This window comes from Rhea americana, unplaced genomic scaffold (genome assembly GCF_003343005.1).
Source record: "Rhea americana isolate MKP2758 unplaced genomic scaffold, rheAme1 scaffold_45, whole genome shotgun sequence".
NCBI classification, from domain to species: domain Eukaryota; kingdom Metazoa; phylum Chordata; class Aves; order Rheiformes; family Rheidae; genus Rhea; species Rhea americana.
The window spans coordinates 2,513,154-2,532,540 of record NW_028186590.1 but is presented as its reverse complement, the minus strand read 5'-3'; the positions used below and the strand labels follow the sequence as shown (position 1 = coordinate 2,532,540).

General features: G+C 38.4%; 1 protein-coding gene across 1 annotated transcript in view; it reads right to left on the bottom strand.

Annotated features, from left to right (window-relative positions):
* The window catches only part of RIMS1 (regulating synaptic membrane exocytosis 1), a 347,536-nt gene that overhangs the window by 56,404 nt on the left and 271,745 nt on the right, over positions 1-19,387 (bottom strand). The window contains exon 27 of the mRNA XM_085316042.1: positions 18,653-18,819. Coding sequence (XP_085172168.1) covers positions 18,653-18,819 — 167 coding nt within the window. The remainder of the gene's footprint in view (positions 1-18,652; positions 18,820-19,387) is intronic.

Sequence of the window (19,387 nt, the reverse complement as noted above, 5' to 3'; positions counted from 1 at the left end):
ATGCTCTTGCTGGCTTAAGTAAACTAGAATCTTAAAGAACCAGGTGTGTATGTGTGTTTTCTGCTGCAAATTTGCCACATGATGAGGGGTTTGAATGCACAGCACGAAGCCAGTGATCACTGATGAATACTTGTTTGAAGTGACATGTCCATCATCACATAAAAGCTCTGGGACAAAAGCCTGGAGAGATTCTAGTTTCCCAGAGCAAAAATTAGCTAGCTGAGCCAACAATTCCCCCCTCTTTCACTAAACATGTTCTAGCTTCTGTAACAAAGAGAATTAGAGCTTTAAACATGACAATCTCCTCACATGCACAGTCTTCATTCATCCCTGGGATAGACCCATACTGTGCACTGATGGATAAAATGKCTGCAGAGAAATGTGACAAGATAATTAATTATGTCTACACACAAAAAGGCCAGCTTTGCACATACATTTGAATTCAATGCTTTATGTCATTAAAACAGTCACATGAAAACAGAATGGACACGTAAGCACTGATGGAATATTTTAGTCATGTATGCAAGCAACAATCCTGCTGTCTTCCAGTCACTTTCTCATTATATATTTTTTTAAAAAAAATGTATGCCAGTCTAATAGTCATAGGATGCTTCTTAAAGAGTGATCAACTGTAAAAACTTATCAATTAARAAATATAGTTTTTCGTTCTGTTTCCAGGTGAAGTATTGCAGACTCAGGGGTTTTGGTGATTTTACATTTATCCTGACAGCTCTTTAAGTCAATTTGCTGGTTATTCTTCTGTTTCTGGTCATTATTGGTTTCAGTCAGTGCACTGAATTGCTTAGTCAATCAAACTTTGTTACAGTTATAATTTTCAGTTATAATTTCCATGAGCCAGCAATGTGCCATTGTGGCCAAGAAGGCCAATGGTCTCCTGGGGTGCATTAGGAAGAGTGTTGCCAGCAGGTTGAGGGAGGTGATCCTGCCCCTCTCCTCAGCCCTGGGGAGGCCTCATCTCGAGTCCTGTGTCCAGTTCTGGGCTCCCCACGACAAGAGAGACATGGAGATACTGGAGAGAGTCCAGCATAGGGCTATAAGGATGGTGAGCGCTGGAGCATCTGCCCTATGAGGAACGGCTGCGAGAGCTGGGCCTCTTCAGCCTGGGGAAGAGAAGACTGAGGGGGGATCTTATCAATGTGTACATGTACCTTAAGAAGGGGGGCGGAATCAGAACACTGGGATCATAAGTTTCCTATAAATAAAGTACCTCTGAAGTCCAAAGCCATACAGCTGCCCTTACCAGCACCATGCCCAACCGCAGGAGCCGTGAAAGGCAGGATGCCTSGCCTGGGCATGGCAAGTTGCTGACACAAATTCATATATTGGGGTGAGGCTGTTACATAGGAGCAGCTGCAGGTACACTATGTTATTATACCATGCAGGCAGCCTAAAAAAGGAAGCAATCTGCAAACTACAGAGACCTACTTAAGGCCACTATGACAGCAAACCCAGGGGAATATCCGGATGCAGGGATATGTACAGGCAATACGCAGCATGATGGTACCCCAGTGTCAGAGTGGGAAAAATCCCTTCCTTCTGCTCCGTCTATTTCTGTTTTTCGTTTCTTATGTTCTGTTGAGGGAAGCTGTCCTTCTGCAGTTCAGACATCATACTCCCCTCAGCTATATTCTTTTAATTTTCTTAACAAATTCTGACCAGTTTGCAATGTGATAGCTTCTTTCCTGCTAACAGAAGGCAGGAAGAATTTTACACAGTTTTACCTAAATATAACCCTATCAAAAATATACATCCTTTAAACTGATAGCCAGAAAGTAGAAGAGTTTACTGCATATATATCTATATACGCATACATAAAGTCATTCACACAGACAATATTCCAGACATGCTTCTATACAAAAACTGGGAAAGAAGTACATGTACAATCCTTCTCAGACAGTCAGGGATGCAGATGAGACAAACACTGACCATTGCTGGAAAGAACGCTAGAGAGGTTTTATCCTTATGATTTTATCTAAAGGTCTTAACCAGGCTTCCTACTRCATAAATGTTCTTTCGTTTGAAGAATGAACACTATTATCATCCTGGAGCTTTGACAAGTAGACACTCCTCCATTTCTCAGATATGATCACAGCTAAAATGCACAGTTGTCCACATCTGGAAGCTCTAGTCATGCTAAAACCCTACTAGGAAATCTGCATTAGTTAGAAGCTGCATTTTGTACTATATTAAAATTGTGTGTATTTTTCAACATGATTTGACTCAGACTGAATTAACTTACATTCATATTTCTCTATTTTAAACCACTCCATTTTAAGCAAAATTGCAGCATTCCACTACTACTCAGCATTCAGTTTCACTGAAGACTGATAACTTTTCCATCAGCTTGACTTTTTGATGTGTGTAAAAAATTGAAGAGTATTTTGATTGTTAAAAAGATTTCTGTTCTGACAGGTTATACCACTAGAAATGTCAAATAAAGGTCTCTCAGTATCAGTTTCTGAGCCACAGAAACTAGTCAAACTCTGAGCTTTAAAATGAAAAGATGAACTGGTGTGCTTTTGAAATTCAGATTCACAACACTACCCCTATGCTCTTGTTTTCCAGAGTATAATCTTCCAAATAATCATTAAAAGTGTATTAATACTTGTAAATTTTGCCTACAGCAAATAGATCACTATCTTAAGCACAGTCTGGTTTTAGAGAGTTTCAAATGCTATTTATCACATTCTCCTCTGAAGGTCAAATTATTTTTTTGGCTCATAAACTTCCAACTCAGAAAGATTTAAAAAATTACAGTGAACTGTATTTTTAACTCATATTGAATTTTCTGAATTTTTAACCTTATTTCCTGTGCTCCTTATGCAATCTTTCATTTCTGCCACTTGTTCCCCAGGTGACTCATGGAGGTGAGTTTCAACCAGAATGGTTACAGAGGAAAGGAGTTAAAGATAAAAAGTTTTTACAAGTTTTATGAAGTTTGATAAGTACTTCAAGAGATAAAGAGATACCTAAAAAAGGTCCCTTTCTGAAGAAAGGTTGCTACAGTTATAGCAGCAATAGTTATCTATTCTTTTTGGTCTGCCAGCTGGCCAGTCAGCACAAGCATAGTTCAAAACCCCCCACAACGGATATTACTCCTTATCTTGTTTTAAGAGACATGGAAAACTACCAGGGACACTCTGGGTAGGGGAGGAATCACGGGAGGTCCAGTGGAGGCAGTGGAGTGAGGTGGTTGCAGAGAAGGCTGCTCCAGGTCGCAACACTTTGTCAATTAACCTGTTCAAAACTTCTTATATACATGGTCTTTTCATTAGGATAAATATAAAGGTGAACTGAATTTATTTTTTCAGTCAGTCCTCCATGTTTTGGTTAACACATGTACATGTTTGGTGAGTACAGCACTAACACAAATGTACCGGGGACACAAACACCTACTTATGTATATAACATCCTCTGCAAATGGGRGTACTAAATGTGGAAAGCCTACATCAAAAAACTGAATCTAGTACCCACTATTGATGGTCCTGATGTCACTTCRTTTTATTTTTGCAATATGAGTTTTATCAGCAACTGTGGACTGGGTAAGTGCAGTCAATGACTTTAAAGTATACTACACTTACAAAACAGTGATTCTTACAGTGCTGCCCCACATGCCACCCTTTGTTTCATTAATACTGAAAGACTCTTTGGATGGAATAAATGCTAACACCAGTCACATAGTAAAATGTTAATTTAAACATCCTATTTTTAAATAAAGATTTTGTAATGGAAAATTCCAAGGTGAAAAGGAATCTTCTGAAAATGTGGCAGACATATGGCACGAATCTCATGAGGCCTTTTATTATTTTATTTTTAATGGCAGGAGGCATGGAAAGTCTTCAGTCTGTCAGCCGCACTGGCTAGATTCAGGATGCTATGGCATGCCATTTGAGCTATGAGACTATGTTCATAGTAATATCAACTAATTCATCTCACTCAGTATTAAACACAAAACTATAAATCACTGAAGTAACTGCTCCATAAATGTTGCTTATTACATTAAATAAAAAATGAGTCTCTGCTCAGTGATCCTAAATGTCTTGTTTACAGTAGAAACCTTGACTACAAAGAAACAGTCCTACACAGGCAAATTGTCAGCAATATAATTAGTAYTGTAAATACAACAGTCATGCTGGTATCTATAACAGTCTTTCTCACACTGAACTGGAATTCTATTACTCTTTTAGGCATGCTTTACAGAAGTTAAAACAGTTAATATTTTAGTTCTAATACTGACTTCAATAGTTTGTATTTATAAATGACAAATAAAGATTTAGTTAAAAACACATTTGGGAAATGAGAACAGATACTCAGTACTGACTTGTGCTCAATTAATTTCTTATTACRAGTGCTGAAAGAATCTTAACTCCTGAAGTTAATGGAAATGGAAAGCGCCCGACAATTCAACAGAAGCATTCAACACAATGCAGAAGTCCCACCAGCCGGAATTGAAAGTACAAACAAACGTTAAACATCCTGATTCAGCAGAACAGTTGCCATGTGCTTCAGTTTATCCCATTCCAGCAAAGCATGAATGGCAAAGCATAGGATATGCACTTTGCTGAACCTCTGTACCAGTCACTAACCATAACCCTTCCTTGGTTGTGTGGGAGTTCTCACACATCCTTCAAAGCAACACCTTGGTCTTTCTTGCACACGTAAGCTGTGTCTCGTTATCCTTCCCCAAATTATTAGTGGTCACTCATTGTTGCTTGTTGCTATTGTGCAACAACAAAAAGCTGTTAACCACCTTCCTATTTATTCTCTGCTCCCCCCAAAACTGTGAAGCTTGTTGGCGTTAAGATATGTTTAAAGATTCAACTTGCTGAAAACTCTAAACCTCAAATAGTTATCTTAGTACAAATGTCAGCCCGACAAACGCACCAAAGAGAACTTCCAAGGAAGAATTAGATCACTATGTTTGGCTGGCTACCRCTACATGATGTTTGTCTTCAATATTCAGAGTGACTATTTAAACACTCTGAGATCCGAGGTCACCAGGGCAGCACAATTCAAGGGAAAGCAATCTGAGCWCTGTAATACTCTCTTGAGCTAAAAATTCCTTTCCTCCCATGAAGGAAGAGGTGGTCTCAACACGAGGTAAYGCTGGGCTGTTCTGACAGAGCGGGTCCAAATGTCCCCACTTGTACAGTGTCATGGTTTTGATGACTCCTTGAGCTAGAGCCCTGGATGTCTGAGCTCTCTCTGCAAAACTCTTTCCTTCTTTACTTTAAACTCCAAGGGCCTACGAAGTTAAACTAGAATCTCTAAGAAAAAAATTATTTTTTCCGCTCTATTAGAATCTATGGGTCATAAACAGAGTATGACCTTGCACTTGTGTGGGAGTTAGCTGAGTAAAGGCGATAAGCTATAATGAATTCTCTCTTAAATTGCTTTTATTTTTTTTTATATGAAAAAAAAAATGGGGGAGGGAATCTCCTGCTCAACATTTCCAAAGAAGAAGGAATATTAGCAATAGAATTTTCTTAAAGACAAAGCACTTTAAGGTAATTCTTTCTCTCTCTCTCTCTTGTAAAAACACATGAAAATACTCCACTGGTCAAAGCTGAAAAAATGGACAACAGGAGGTTCCAGCAACAGTAATCTATTCAGCAAATTTGATCAAATAGGCACTGAACATTGTCCTCACCAGCAGGACATATGGGGGGGGTCAACAGGACATAACAGGGGTCAACAAAAGAAACATGTAAGTTTTATCTGGCTTTGAAGAATTCAGTTCTGTTCACTATATTATTTAGTGCGAAATTACACACAATTTAAAACTTTGGCCTTTGAAAGCCATCTAGTACTAGGAGACTAACAGATAATAGCATAATAAAATGCAGTTGCTAAACATTTAAGTTAGCAAACAGATATTAATTCCTTAGAAGCTTAGAGATTTTATGTCCTCACAAATGATGTATGCTATCCCACTTACAGCTTACTGAGCTGTAACTCAGAACCTAAAGGTTAATCTTGTAGGTGTATGAAGTATGACATTTGAAAGTTAATTTTGAACTTTAATACCTATTAAAATCTATAAGATTTAAATATTTAAATCAGAAGGAAAGGCCACTTATTTCTGATTATTTTTGTTATTTGTGCATTTAAGTAGGAAATAAATATATTACTACATCATAAATATATGAATTACTTTAACCAGTATAATTCAGTTCTAATGAATCATATTTTTCTCTTAGAAGGGAGGGATTCCTGTTTTCACGAAAGATGATGAAGTGTTCAATATATATGTGAAGTGCAGTTTAGTCATCTAAAAGTTGCATCTGAAAATTATAGGATCTACAAATTATCATGAAGAAGAATACTCAGGTCTTCAGTCAAGGTAAATTTACAGAGATATAGTTTTAGAAATAAATTAGGAAAAATCATCATTTTGAACATTAAAAATCAAACAGAATAAAAAAAAGTCAGAAGAGAGGATAACYTCATTATAAACTCTACAAATCCGTATCAGTTTGTATCATGAACAGAAATGAGCATTGTTTCAATGAGAGTGCCTTTGCACAAGGGCTTTCAAAGTTGGTAAAAAGTCATACTAATGTATGAATTCTGATCCATGATTCTGACAGATTACAACTGCAGCTATCTGTAAAAATGCAAATACTTAGCTATGCAGGCTTTAAAGCACATATAATATGAAAATGCTTTAGAAATGTGACTATATATGATAATGATGACTTAAAATTTCCAAGCAGAAAGGCTGATYTGATTTATATGTGAACATAGATGCAGCATAATGCATTATTTCTATTACTGCTGTGGTTCTAGAAGTGTGGCTTCAGAAGTCTGGGACACTGTTTTCCACAATCATATTTTGAAATGCTGTGCATGGTTGAATTCCACCACAAAAGCAAGAAACTCACTTCTGAAAATGTAGATTTAAGGACCAGATTTTCTATTTGTTACAGACTGGTATTGCCACACCACAGTTTGCGAAGTTGTGGAGATCTGTAATAACTGAGATGTTGCAACATCTAAATACAAGATGAATTTATTATGTTTTCAACTATGACATCCTGCAGGCTCCCCAAAACCTCAAAAGAGGAACCTCCACACTTCCATATGCATGRGAACCTGGTCCTTTGCCAGACAAGGAAATAGGGTTGAGAGCATTTTGCATAACTAGAAGGATATTCTCTTTTATACAGAATACCAGTATAGAGAGCTATAGAAATCGGGACCACCCAATTTCGTTTGGTATACCCATTCTAAGATCCATCCCTCTCATGCTAAACTACAGAAGCTGCAGTATTTCACTGAAAATTTATATAGTTCAGTCCTTCTTTCTGTACGTAACATGAACTCCCCTTGAAACAGGTTTGTACAAGGAAGATGGTATCAAGCCTGTGTAAGGTACAAAAGATTCTGCAATATCRAACACATTTTCAGAATCCTGTCTAAGGCTTAGATGCTTAGTATGGTACAGTGAACATCCCATACAAAACTAGTTTGAATGTGCCTGTGAGTTTTTTCTCTTTTCCCAGATGATTTGCTTTTGTTGATGAATAAATAGCAGTGTTCTTTTGCTGTAGCTTCTGCTGATTCTGTCTCTAAGTATTTATAATAAACATTAAAAGATTTTACCTTTCAATATTTTCTATATCAGTGAAAAATATTAACTACACTGTACACTGCAACACAAATTCAATATTCAGATTTTTAATTACTTTTGTGATTAACATTAAACAAATGAGYGAGTCTCTTTTTTTCAATACAGTACAGCAACTCATTGACTGAAATACATTAAAAGCCTTTGGTATGTTATGTTTTCCTTGACTGTCATGACATGAAGTTAAATTTTACTGAGCTGGCCATGTGATGCAGTACTGCTGCATATCAACTGAATTACTGAACCAACAAGGATGGATGCAGCCCCAATCTAAATGGAGGGTGYGGGAAGGAAGGAACAACTTTACTGCACAGCTCATATGAAATATGCTCATGGTGGTACAAGTTTGCACTACAAGGAAGGCAGACAGGAGGTCAGAAGACCCTTCAGACTCTCTCCACTTCATTCTCCCTCATCACTGTAAATTATGTCAAACTAGCTGCAATGTGGGAGGATCAAAAATCAATAGGAGAAAATCTGTTTCCAAACCAGGGAGTTCTTTGTGGCTACATCTCCTTGAGATATCTTTTGCAAAACAACACTGCTGTCTCGTCCTCAATGAGATGGCAAACCTCTAGTTCCTCCATCTGGCTCCAGGTTCAAGACTCTGAGCATTTTGTGTAAAAGAATAGCATAAAAGGAGTGTAAAATGAAACTCTGAACAGAAACAAGCATCTACATGTACAAACGTTAAAAATAAGAGGGGGCTACAAGCACACAGAAGCTAGTCAGCACTCACTACGTCCTAAGGGAATTCAAGCAGAACGTCCCTGTGTCAGTCTAGAAGAGGGGAAAGGAAAGGTCTCAATTTGAATTACTGGGCAAAACAGATATTTTGTCTGTCTTTTTGATTTTACAAGCTCTTCTCTCTACAAGTTTGAAGAAACTGGCTGCACAGTAACTGACAGAACAGAAGGTACAACAGGATGAAAGGGACAGGTGATCCTACTCAATGCTAAGGAGTCTCCTACAATTACACAAAGCCAGAGACTGTTGACTCAAAAAGTGGGAGTCTCCAGAACTGTCACAGTAAACAGGAAAGTCCTCAAAAGCATTGAAAAGAAAATTCCACTTAAATTGCCTCATTTCCAGTCAATTCCTGTCATAAGAGTACCATCAGCAGAAGTAACATTAGATTAGTTTCTTAGAGACTAACACAGATACAGCATTATCTGGTTATTTCTAACGCCTGCTGACAAGCTGGAAGAATTGCTGGAGTTGGTCCAGAAGTGTGAGTCCATCAATTTCATAGCCACATTCACAAGKCATCAATTTCTGTGCATCCTCAGCATGGTCAGACTGAAATTTAGTAAGTTCATTCCTTTTGAAAGAAAAGAATGAACAGGAGATTCATTAAGCATGGGACATTTCATTTTCAGTACAAAAATTTTAGGATCTTTGGAAACTACAATTATAATCGACAACTAATTTGGATTCCATTTTAATAGCATTAAGAGACTATAGAGAAAGGGCCTTGAAGGGACCACGAAGTGGTCCATGTTGGTAATGGCTAATTCTTCACAGATGCTCAGTATCTGTGGAGAATGTACACTGAAGGAGATGCTAGGAAATGAGGAATCCATCCAGGTGTAGCTATGGCTCCAAAGGCATGGCTTCTGACATGATGGTAGTGACCATTTTTGGTCATGACCATTTCTGCCMGTTGCTAAGCAACTGCTACAACCAAATGTTATAACTATGAAAAAAGTAAATGGAATCGTTTATATGTTGATTAGGGCACAATTAACAACACTGTATCAGATACTGGTGAGACTTCATCTATACTTCTTCTGGTAACAAAAATTCAAAGGAGGTTTAATTCCAGTTAGAACCTGCCAGAGAAGGGTTGCTAGGATGACCAGTAAAATGGGAAGTATATAATATTCAACTGACTAAAAGAACATTTAGTTTAATCAATAAGCTACAACTGCTTGCTATGATACATCAGGGAATAAATAGCAGGGAGCAAAAAAACCTATTTAAATAAGACACCAATATTGGCAGAAGGGCAAATGTGAACAAAACATAACTTTTGGGAATAAATTCAGGCAGTAATTAAAATAAATTTTCAGAGCATCAAAGGAATAGAGATCTGGAAAAACCTAAGAGAAGCAGGAAAGATCAAAAACAACTAATTAAGTTCAAGATGGAGCTGGAAAATATATTAATGTGCAATAGTTCTTTGTGACAGGATGGGTTATATTCAATGGCCCTAGAGAGGTCCCTTCCAGTCCAAAGGATTATTTGTATTTTCAAAGTAAATGTATGCATAAATGTGCTCATGCACACTTAGAGAAGTAAAGCAAAAAGCACAGGGTTCAAGATCAGCCTCCTAAACTGGTTATGAATCAACAGTTTCTCTCTCTCTCTCTCTCTCTCTCTCTCTCTGTATGTGTGTTTGTGTGCGTGTGCCACCTGTGTGCACGCATGCGTGAAGGTCTGAACCTGAAACAAGCCATAAAGAAACCCCAAGGAAGAGGTGAATCATAGAATCATATCATAGAATCATCAGTAAGGTTGGAAGGGACCTCTGGAGATCAKCTAGTCCAACCTCCCTGCTCATGCAGGGTCACCTACAGCGTGTTAGACAGGGTTGCATCTAGGCAGGCCTTGAAGATCTCCAGAGAAGGAGACTCCACCACCTCTCTGGGCAACCTGTGCTAGTTCTCTGTCACTCTCACAGGGAAGAAATTCCCCCTCACACTCAGGCAGAACTTCCTGTGCTTCAGTTTCTGCCCATTGCCTCTTGTCCTGACACAAGCGACAGCTCAAAAGAGTTTGTCCCCATCCCCTTGACACCCTCCCTTCAGGTACTTGTCCACATTGAGAAGATCCCTCCTCAGTCTTCTCTTCCCCAGGCTGAAGAGGTCCAGCTCTCGCAGCTGTTCCTCASAGGGCAGGTGCTCCAGCCCCCTGATCATCTTCACAGCCCTACGCTGGACTCTCTCTAGTAGCTCCATGTCTCTCTTGTCCTGGGGAACCCAGAACTGGACACAGGACTCCAGATGAGGCCTCACCAGGGCTGAGGAGAGGRGCAGGATCACCTCCCTCAGCCTACTGGCAACATTCTTCCTAATGTACCCCAGGAGACCCCCAGGCCCTTCTTGGCCACAAGGGCACATTGCTGGCTCATAGTCAACTTGTCATCCACGAGCASTCCCAGATCCTTCTCTGAGGAATGCTAAAAGCTAGCATGCCATGATAACAGAGGATTATTTTGATGAATGCAAACTGAGTTGCAAAGTATGCATGAGTGATATAAAGGGTCAGCATCTACAAGAGATGATACGCAAATGAGAGAAAGACCTCTGGCTTTGAACACAGATGAAATAATTTTTCATTCCTGTCATGTGTTATTTCATACTTTTAAACTGTCACCTATTTTTAATTCTATATCTAAATATTTTCCTTTCATTTAGCTTCCATTTCAAGATGCAGAATATTCACCTACTCAACATATTGTTCACAAGAACGGACTTGCTGAGGCTGGAAGGGACCTCTGAAGATTGTTTAGTCCAAACCCTCCTCCTCAGAGCAAGGCCAGTTAGAATAGAGAGGTTGTGGAGTCTCCATCCTTGTCCCTGACCATGTCCACTCAGGTTTTGACTATCTCCAAGGACAGAGACTGCCAACCCTTCCAGGCAAACTGTTCCAGTGCTCAGTCAGTAAAAATGCTTTTTCTTAAATACAGAAATTTCCACTTGAATGTAATTTGTGCCCACTGTGTCCYGCCACAGGGCACCACTGAGAAGAGTCTGGCTCTGTCTTTTTTACTCCTCTACACCAGGTCCAGCTCTAATAGCCTTTCCAATATGAAAGATGCTCCAGTCCTTTAATCATCTTAGTAGCCTTTCACTGGACTCACTCTAGTAGCTCTATGTCTCTCTTGTACTGGGGGGCCCAGCATTGAACACAGTATTTCAGATATAGCCCCACCAGGGCTGAGTAGAGGGGGAAGGATCACCTCCCTTGATATGCTGGCAAAACTCTTCCTAATGCAGCTTAGGATGCCATTGGCTTTCTTTTCCATAAGAGCATATTGCTGGCTCATGGTCAACTTGTCCACCAGGACATCAGGGCCTTTCCTGCAAAGCTGATCACCATGAGCCTAGTCCCCAGCCAGTACTAGGGCACGAGTCCTCCGCAGCAGCAGGATTTTGCATATTCCTTTGCTGACCTTCATGAGGTCCCTGTTTGCCCATTSCTCCAGCCTGTTGCGATCTCTCTGAGTGGCAGCACAAGTCTGACCTACCAACCATTCTCAGTTTTATATTGTCTGCAAACTTGCTGAGGCTGCATTCTGTCCTATTGTTCAGGTATTAATGAAGATGTTAAACAGTATTGGCTGTAGTAAAGATCCCTGGTTACTCTACTGGTGACTGGCCTCCAGCTGGACTTTGTGCACTGATCACAACCCTCTTAGCCAGGCAGTTCAGTTAGTTTTCATTCCACCTCACTGTCAACTTATCTAGCCTGTACTTCTTCATTTTGTCTATGAGAAAGTTACAGTGTTGAAGTCAGTATGTCCACTGTCCTCCTCTCACCAACCAAACCAGTCATCTCATAGATGGCTATCGGGTTGCGCAGGCACGATCTCTTTCATAGATCCATTCTGATTACTCTCAGTCACCCTATTTTCTTTAGGATGTTTGGAAATGGTTTCCAAGAGGATTTGCTCCATCTGTTTCTCAGGGATCAAGGTGAAGCTGACCAGCTGGTAGTTCCCTTGATAGTCCTTTTGTTCTTCTTGAAGACAGGGGTGACATTTGCTTTCTTCCAAGTTTCAGGAACCTCTGCCGAATACCATGACCTCTCAAAGATTGTTGAGTAGCCTCACAATGACATTGGCCAGCACCAGCTCCCTCACTACTCATGGATGCATCCTGTCAGATCCCATGGATTTGTGTATTTCCGATTTGTTTACACATTTCCTAACCTGATTGTCCTTTGCTAAGRGCAAATAATCCTTGCTCCAGACCTTCCCACTGGTCTCAGGGGCCTGGCATTCCTGAGGAAAAATCTTATCAGCAGAAACAGAGGCCAAGGCACTGAGTACTTCAACATTCTCTACATCTTTTGTCACCGGGTCCCCTGCCCCATTCAGCAATGGGCCCACTTTTCCGTCATTTTCCTTTTGCTGCTGACAGAAGCCTTTCCTGTAGTCTTTGACATCCCTTGTCATATTCAATTTCAGGTTGGCTTCAGCTTTCCTAACTCCATCTCTTCACACTCAGTGTCTCTAGGTTCCTTTTGACTGACTGACCTGGCTTCCATCTCTTTTATGCTTCCTTTTTGTATTTGAGATTAGTCAGGAGCAACTTGTTATCTGCCCTAGCCTTCAAATTCTCAATCGTTTCTTTCCTGTTTGTAAGTATGAAGCTCAGAAGAGTGTCTCCCCTTGCCAACTTCTTAATCACCTTTGTGAGGAAGTTGTCATCCACGCACTACAGAAACTTCCCGCATTGCTTGTGYCCTTCTGTGCTGCCCTATGCAGTAGATAAAGGTTTGTTTAAGTTCACCATGAACAACAGAGCCTGTGAATATTCTTTCATTTGCCTGAAGAAGGCCTCATCTACTTTTTGGTCAGAGGGTCTGTAGCAAATACGCACACTGTTGTGGGTCTGCCCTCTAATCCTGATTCACAAGCTCTCAACTGGCTCATCATCCCTCTCTAGATGTAGAGCTCCAAGCAGTGCCCCTGCTCTCATATAAAGGACAGATTCTCCCTGCTCTCCTGGTCTGTTCTTCCATCCATTGCAGCACTTCAATTACGTGAGCTATCCCACCATGTCTCTGTGATTCTGATGAGACTGTAGCCCTGCAACTGCACACAGAATTCCTCCTGTTTGTTCCTCGTGTTGTATGCATTAGTGCACAGGCATTTCAGAGAGCTACCGGGCTGTGCTTATGTCTCAGAAAAGGTCTGAGAGCTTCCTCCATCCTGCTGTGCAATTGGCACTTCATTATTTGTGTGCATGCTCTTGGAGAAGACCTCTTTTGTTGATTATGAGGTCCCTCCTGTCCATATCACCTGGCACTCTTTGCCTATCAACCCAATCCGCCCCCTCCTCACTTGATTTTGTGTACTCATCTCCCTCCCTTATTATTCCTGGTTTAACATTGTAATGTACTACAGCTAAAGTTCAAGTGTACTGAAGGAATAACAGCTACACATAAGCTACAAAGCCTGCTCTGAAATTGATGATAAACAGGTTTGTCAGGGGGCATCTCATAGTATGAACCAAAATAGCTCTTTTCCTTTCAGTAATATACTGGGAACATACCCGAATCCCAAGAAGCATACATACCTTTGTGCTACAAGCCATTCAATGGCATGGCTGTATATGAAATAAATCAGGATTTAAGTCCACTGTTAGAATTTACTGTATTATTCTCTTTTCTTAATAAACCCCTTTAAAATATGATTATTACATTTAAACATTCAATTAAGCAATGCATGTACAATAAGATCAAAACACGGTACATACATAATTATATTATTGTGTATCACACATTGGTTAAGATACCAAACATAATGTTTACTGAAGTGCTTTTCAATTGTAAAATGAGGAATAACAGTGACAGTTCTAATACAGGGATAATTTGTTCCAAATTCCGATACACTGAGAGAAATTTGCCTTAAAAGTATTTATCTAGCCTTTCACATACTTGGCAGATTTTTGTTTAATCAGATTTAAGCAAAACATCTTATGGAAGCCAAATGGCTAACTCCTCAAAAAATGGAGACCTTGGACTCAGCTCCTGCAAGTCTCCACCATAAACGACAGTTGCCTACTTGGCATCACTGAGAAGTCCACCTTCAAAGGTATTTTTGCATAAACAGGCCCCTATTGAAAAATGTTGCAATGAGAGCAGGCATAATTTTAATTGAGGTCAGCAAAAGTTCTTTCTCTGATCAAGGCTATATGGTGTTGATTAATTATCACCTGTTTAACATGAATTCTTRCTTATCAATTATCTTATTTACATTAAACCTTGAAAAATTCCTTTCTGTTTCACCTAGGATGAGAGAAATGTTCTTGAGTCATACAAAGGAGAGTCTGTGAATTATTAAAGATTATGACTGATGAAAGCAAAATTCTGTAAGGAAGACCGTTAACCTGACTTCAATGATGAAACACAAACTGACTCCAAATACTACAACAAGCCAAAAATAGAAATCTGGGTCTGATTTAAGTGAATATTCTCAGAACATCTGATATTTGCCTGGACTTCCACCAGAAAGCATGACAGTTAAGCAAAATTCCCAGTACAGTAACAAGAATGATGGTCAAAATAATTTCGTAACTAGACAAATTTACTCATGCATAGCTGTTTGTTAAAACACCCACCTGAAAATGCTAATCAAATTAGAAATGAAGAAGCTATTTTATATACCTATATGTAGAACTTTCATCAATCATAATTCCCTCTCGTAATCTATTAGAAATGTTAATCAACAAAATCTCCAGACTGAAGATTAACTAATGGAATTTGCCATGCATGCTATGTCACAGCTTTCTGACAGGTAATTCAATTACAAATACACTGTGGAAATGAGATTATCCTGGTTGCTTAGAAGGTTTAGACAGAGTCTTGCAGTTGATTAAAGGAAAGGGAAGATTTGCTTTCATTCTCCCAGTGTTACTAACTTGTTCAGCATATTCAAGTTTCCTAATGCTACAAAACTTTACATTTGGACTTTGAACCAAAGAATGGATAGCATGTTATCTATCTATTCAAATAAGATGCACAGTATTTTTGTGTTGTTATGCTTCAATTTGTTTTATCTTTATTATATAGACAATATTTTGTTCTGTAAATAATGAATATTGTGAAATACACAATGTAATTTGAATGTAGTRTAACTTAGGGAGTTATACTTGAAAATTAAATATTTCTGAACCAATGCAAATTATTGCACATTTACAGTTAATGCATATACTTTAAAGCCATAAGATAAATATGTGGTTCTAGGCTTTAAAATCTTTATGGATTTCAAAAAGAAATAACTATTTATAAATATAGGATAATATAGAATACATTGCCTGAAATGAAAGAATACAAAACCTTCAAAATTGGAAGAGAGAGATATTGATTCTGCCTGGATTCATCAGTCCAGGAAAAAAGGATTAGCAACCTTTCTTAAGGATATTTCCTCCCCTAGGATTTGGGAGGAAAGGTTAGGCAGCTGTTTATCCTGGCAGGACTGGCAGTGAAGTCAGTGGATATAAATTGCATTCACTAAGACCAGCAACCGCCGCCCTTCTGACATCCAGGATTAATGATACCTTGCACAGAATTACAAGAAAACTGTTGCTGTTTTGTTAGTGACAGCCTAAACAAGACAGTATGTTGTACTTCTATATGCCCAGAATCTCAACTTATATCCCTTTTGCAGGATGCATTAATTTGAGGGATAAACAGGTTACATTAACTAAGAACAAATAAAACTACTGCCTTAAAATCAGCTAGCCCACTTCATGTTCAGAAATTGACACCACAACMCTTTACAGGAGTATGTAACCAATATTTTTCAGTTCACGTAGCGATGTTAAAGGGCTGTAGTTTACTTCAGGTTACTAATCTGATGGCTGGAGTAATTAATCTCCAACCACATTTCTCCATTTAACCTAGTTAACTCAACTTGCTGGTGATTATCCCTAGGCTTCATTCTCCTCTACTCAGTGTCAAGAGAGGGTGATACAGAGCAGGATCCTTGTGTATTCTGAATTTGTGTATTTTTCTCTTGACTACAGAGGGCACCAAAGGATACTAGCTGAATGAGTTAGCTAAGGGAAATGGCTAAAACTGGGCCACCTGCTTTAAGTTTCTACATGCTTACAAGTTCTTCATAGTTCTCATCCCCAAAAGATACAAAAGTAGGTGCATGAAAAAAGGCAGTTTAAGTAAGTTTCTGTGTTTAAACTTAACATTACACTCAAACACTTGCCATGGCCATTGGGCTGATGCACTTGCATATGAAGATGATTGTGGAAAWGTGGTTTCAGTAAGGTAGAAGACAGGAAGTATAAAAATGCTTTTTTCCTTGCCTCTCCTGCTCTAACCTTAACATGTGGCATGACTGATCTATGTTAACATCAGGTTATTTGGAGACAAAAATAAAATTAAGCTTCAAATTACTCAAACTTTTAACTTCAAATCAGTATTTWCTTGAACTTGAGGAAACATTAGTAACTAAAAGAAAGAATCAATTTCACTTTATTTCTGATGTCTAAAATTAAAGTAACCTATCTTAGGTTACTTAGGGTTCCTTCAAAAATTAATGTAAAAAGAGAACAATTTTGCCAATTTTTGACATCTATCTGAAAAGATCAGATTCATTAATGGGATAAATTTATCAAAGTGATTAAATCCAGTCCATCCCTATAATTTTCATGATCTTAAATTTTTGCTCCATTGCATTTAATCATTGAAACAAGCTAACTGTAAAGACAGTATACTAGGCATCTTCCACTGATTTTAACAGAACTTTTGGGGGAGAACAAACATGCCCAGCATAGAAGAAAAACAATCACAATCATGACTGACTTTCAAAAACTATTATTTTCTTCCTCATATTTGTTCATCTGTTCCCAAGGTGCTCTCTCTGCAAGAGATTGGATCAGAACAGGGATTTGACKCTAGGTTTCCCTGCTTCCAGCCTAGCATGACATTTTTGATTCTCCTGTGGTTAAGACCCTTCTGATATTTGTGATCAGACATTCTGAACCCAGTGAACCTTCCTGATAAAGTTTTCTCAACAGAGACATATTTATGGGAAAAAAATGCTCTTTTGTTCAATATAAGAAGATACTGCAACAGTGTCTACTTGAGGAAATTCAATGTCTCAAAAATATGGCCAGTTTTGGAATTATTAAAGTTCTCTGTAAGAGACAAGCACTAAGAGGTTATATTCCAATGAAATATAGCATTAAAATTATTTTAAATCATGTGTTTAAAACACACAAATAACTTTAAACAAGTTTATAGTTCTACCACAATGTTTTGCTGGATTACATTATTAATGCAAGTCTCATGTTATGATTTCATCCATTTGAAAAGTGATTTTGAACATATTTGTGACTTTAACAACAAAATGAGATGGGGCTAGATCACATATAGAGGCTACTTTGAGTCCYCCTAACATCCCTTCCTACAGAGGAAGTAGACCAAACTGTACCTTGCAGTTGAACTTCTCTGTTGGCAAGTCTGTTCAGAAATGATATGAAGTACCAAATCCAGACTTTATCGTACTCAATTTCTACATCAAGATAATATTTTTTTAGAGTTCTTAATCCATCCCTTGTCTTGTAACACTTACTTAAAATCAAATTTGCGAGAGCTCAGATGCCAGTGGATGTGTTCATAAACTACTAACTCAATCCTACATCTATTCAAGCTGGTGGGAGTTTTGACACTGACTTAAATCAAGACAGAACTCCATCTGTATATCTCAGGAAGGACTAAACTGAGAAGTATATTATTATCAAGGAAGAAGGAGATATTCGACCATTGATAATATAAACTTCTTCAATTCAACTACTTTCGAAGCAGAGATATTAAAGATTACTATATAAATATTTGTTTCAATGCTAGTGAATTATGATGTGTGTAGGTAGACAGATAGATACACAGACAGAAAGAACAACAGAGTTGTCTTACGACAGAAAATTCTTAGAGGACAAATACAGTAAGATTTCTGCTCTACTACTTTTTTGGCATATAGTTTACATTGATTCATGGCTAGTGATGAGATGATAGCGTGTTCACAAATTCCACTTGCCATAAACATTAATTTGCTCTCTCTTTATGGCAATTTTTGCTTTCTGTTTTAGAAGCACAGGCACAAAAAGTACTGTCATCTTATGTTAGCAACAGATACATTTCATAAGCTCTTATGTTGCTGTAGTCATCTAATTTCCATCATTTCTAGTTSTATTTTGGCACTTAAACAAGAAAAAGATGTGTGATATAATTCAAACTGCTTTGAGAACTCACCTGATCCTGCCCCGAGGGTGTTCAGATTGCTCTGACATAAAACTTGTGCTGCTGAGGCGTGAGGCACTGCTGGTTCGGGAAATGGCTGACACATCACTCACATCGCTATCTGATGATTTGGCAGAGACGTTATCACAACTTCTGTACTGATCTGTTTGTATGTTATACTAAAGATCAAGAAAAGAAAGGGTGAGGAGTCTCATCATGATATAAAGTATAAATTGAGACAAGTGACCTAAGTATGACAAATCTCTCTAACTGCTTTTAGATCCAACAAAATTTTATGAAATTCAAAGAAACACTTATATTACTATCTTTGTCTACTGAAGAAATGAGAAATGGTATTTTTGGAACAAAACAGATGATACCTGAAATAAACTACAGTATTCGAATGCACTGCTGGTTCTTCAGTACATTGTAATTATAATAATGATACATTCATGAGGTGGATGCACACCTTCTCAAGCACATGCTTACTATCTACCTGACTATACATTTTTCCCTATTTCTTCAAATATTAAAAATATACTATGAAATACCTGTACACAGTCAGGATGGAATAAAAACTGCATATGGGTCTGAATGAAATCTACTGCTATGTGAGTTTGGCATTTAGGGTTGATTCCAAAACCTAAGTTCTATCAGGAGAAAAAAAAAGAGTACATTTTCTATTTCCAGACATCTTTTGTAACATGATACTACAGAACTAGTCTGGTAGAAAGCCAAATCAGCAAA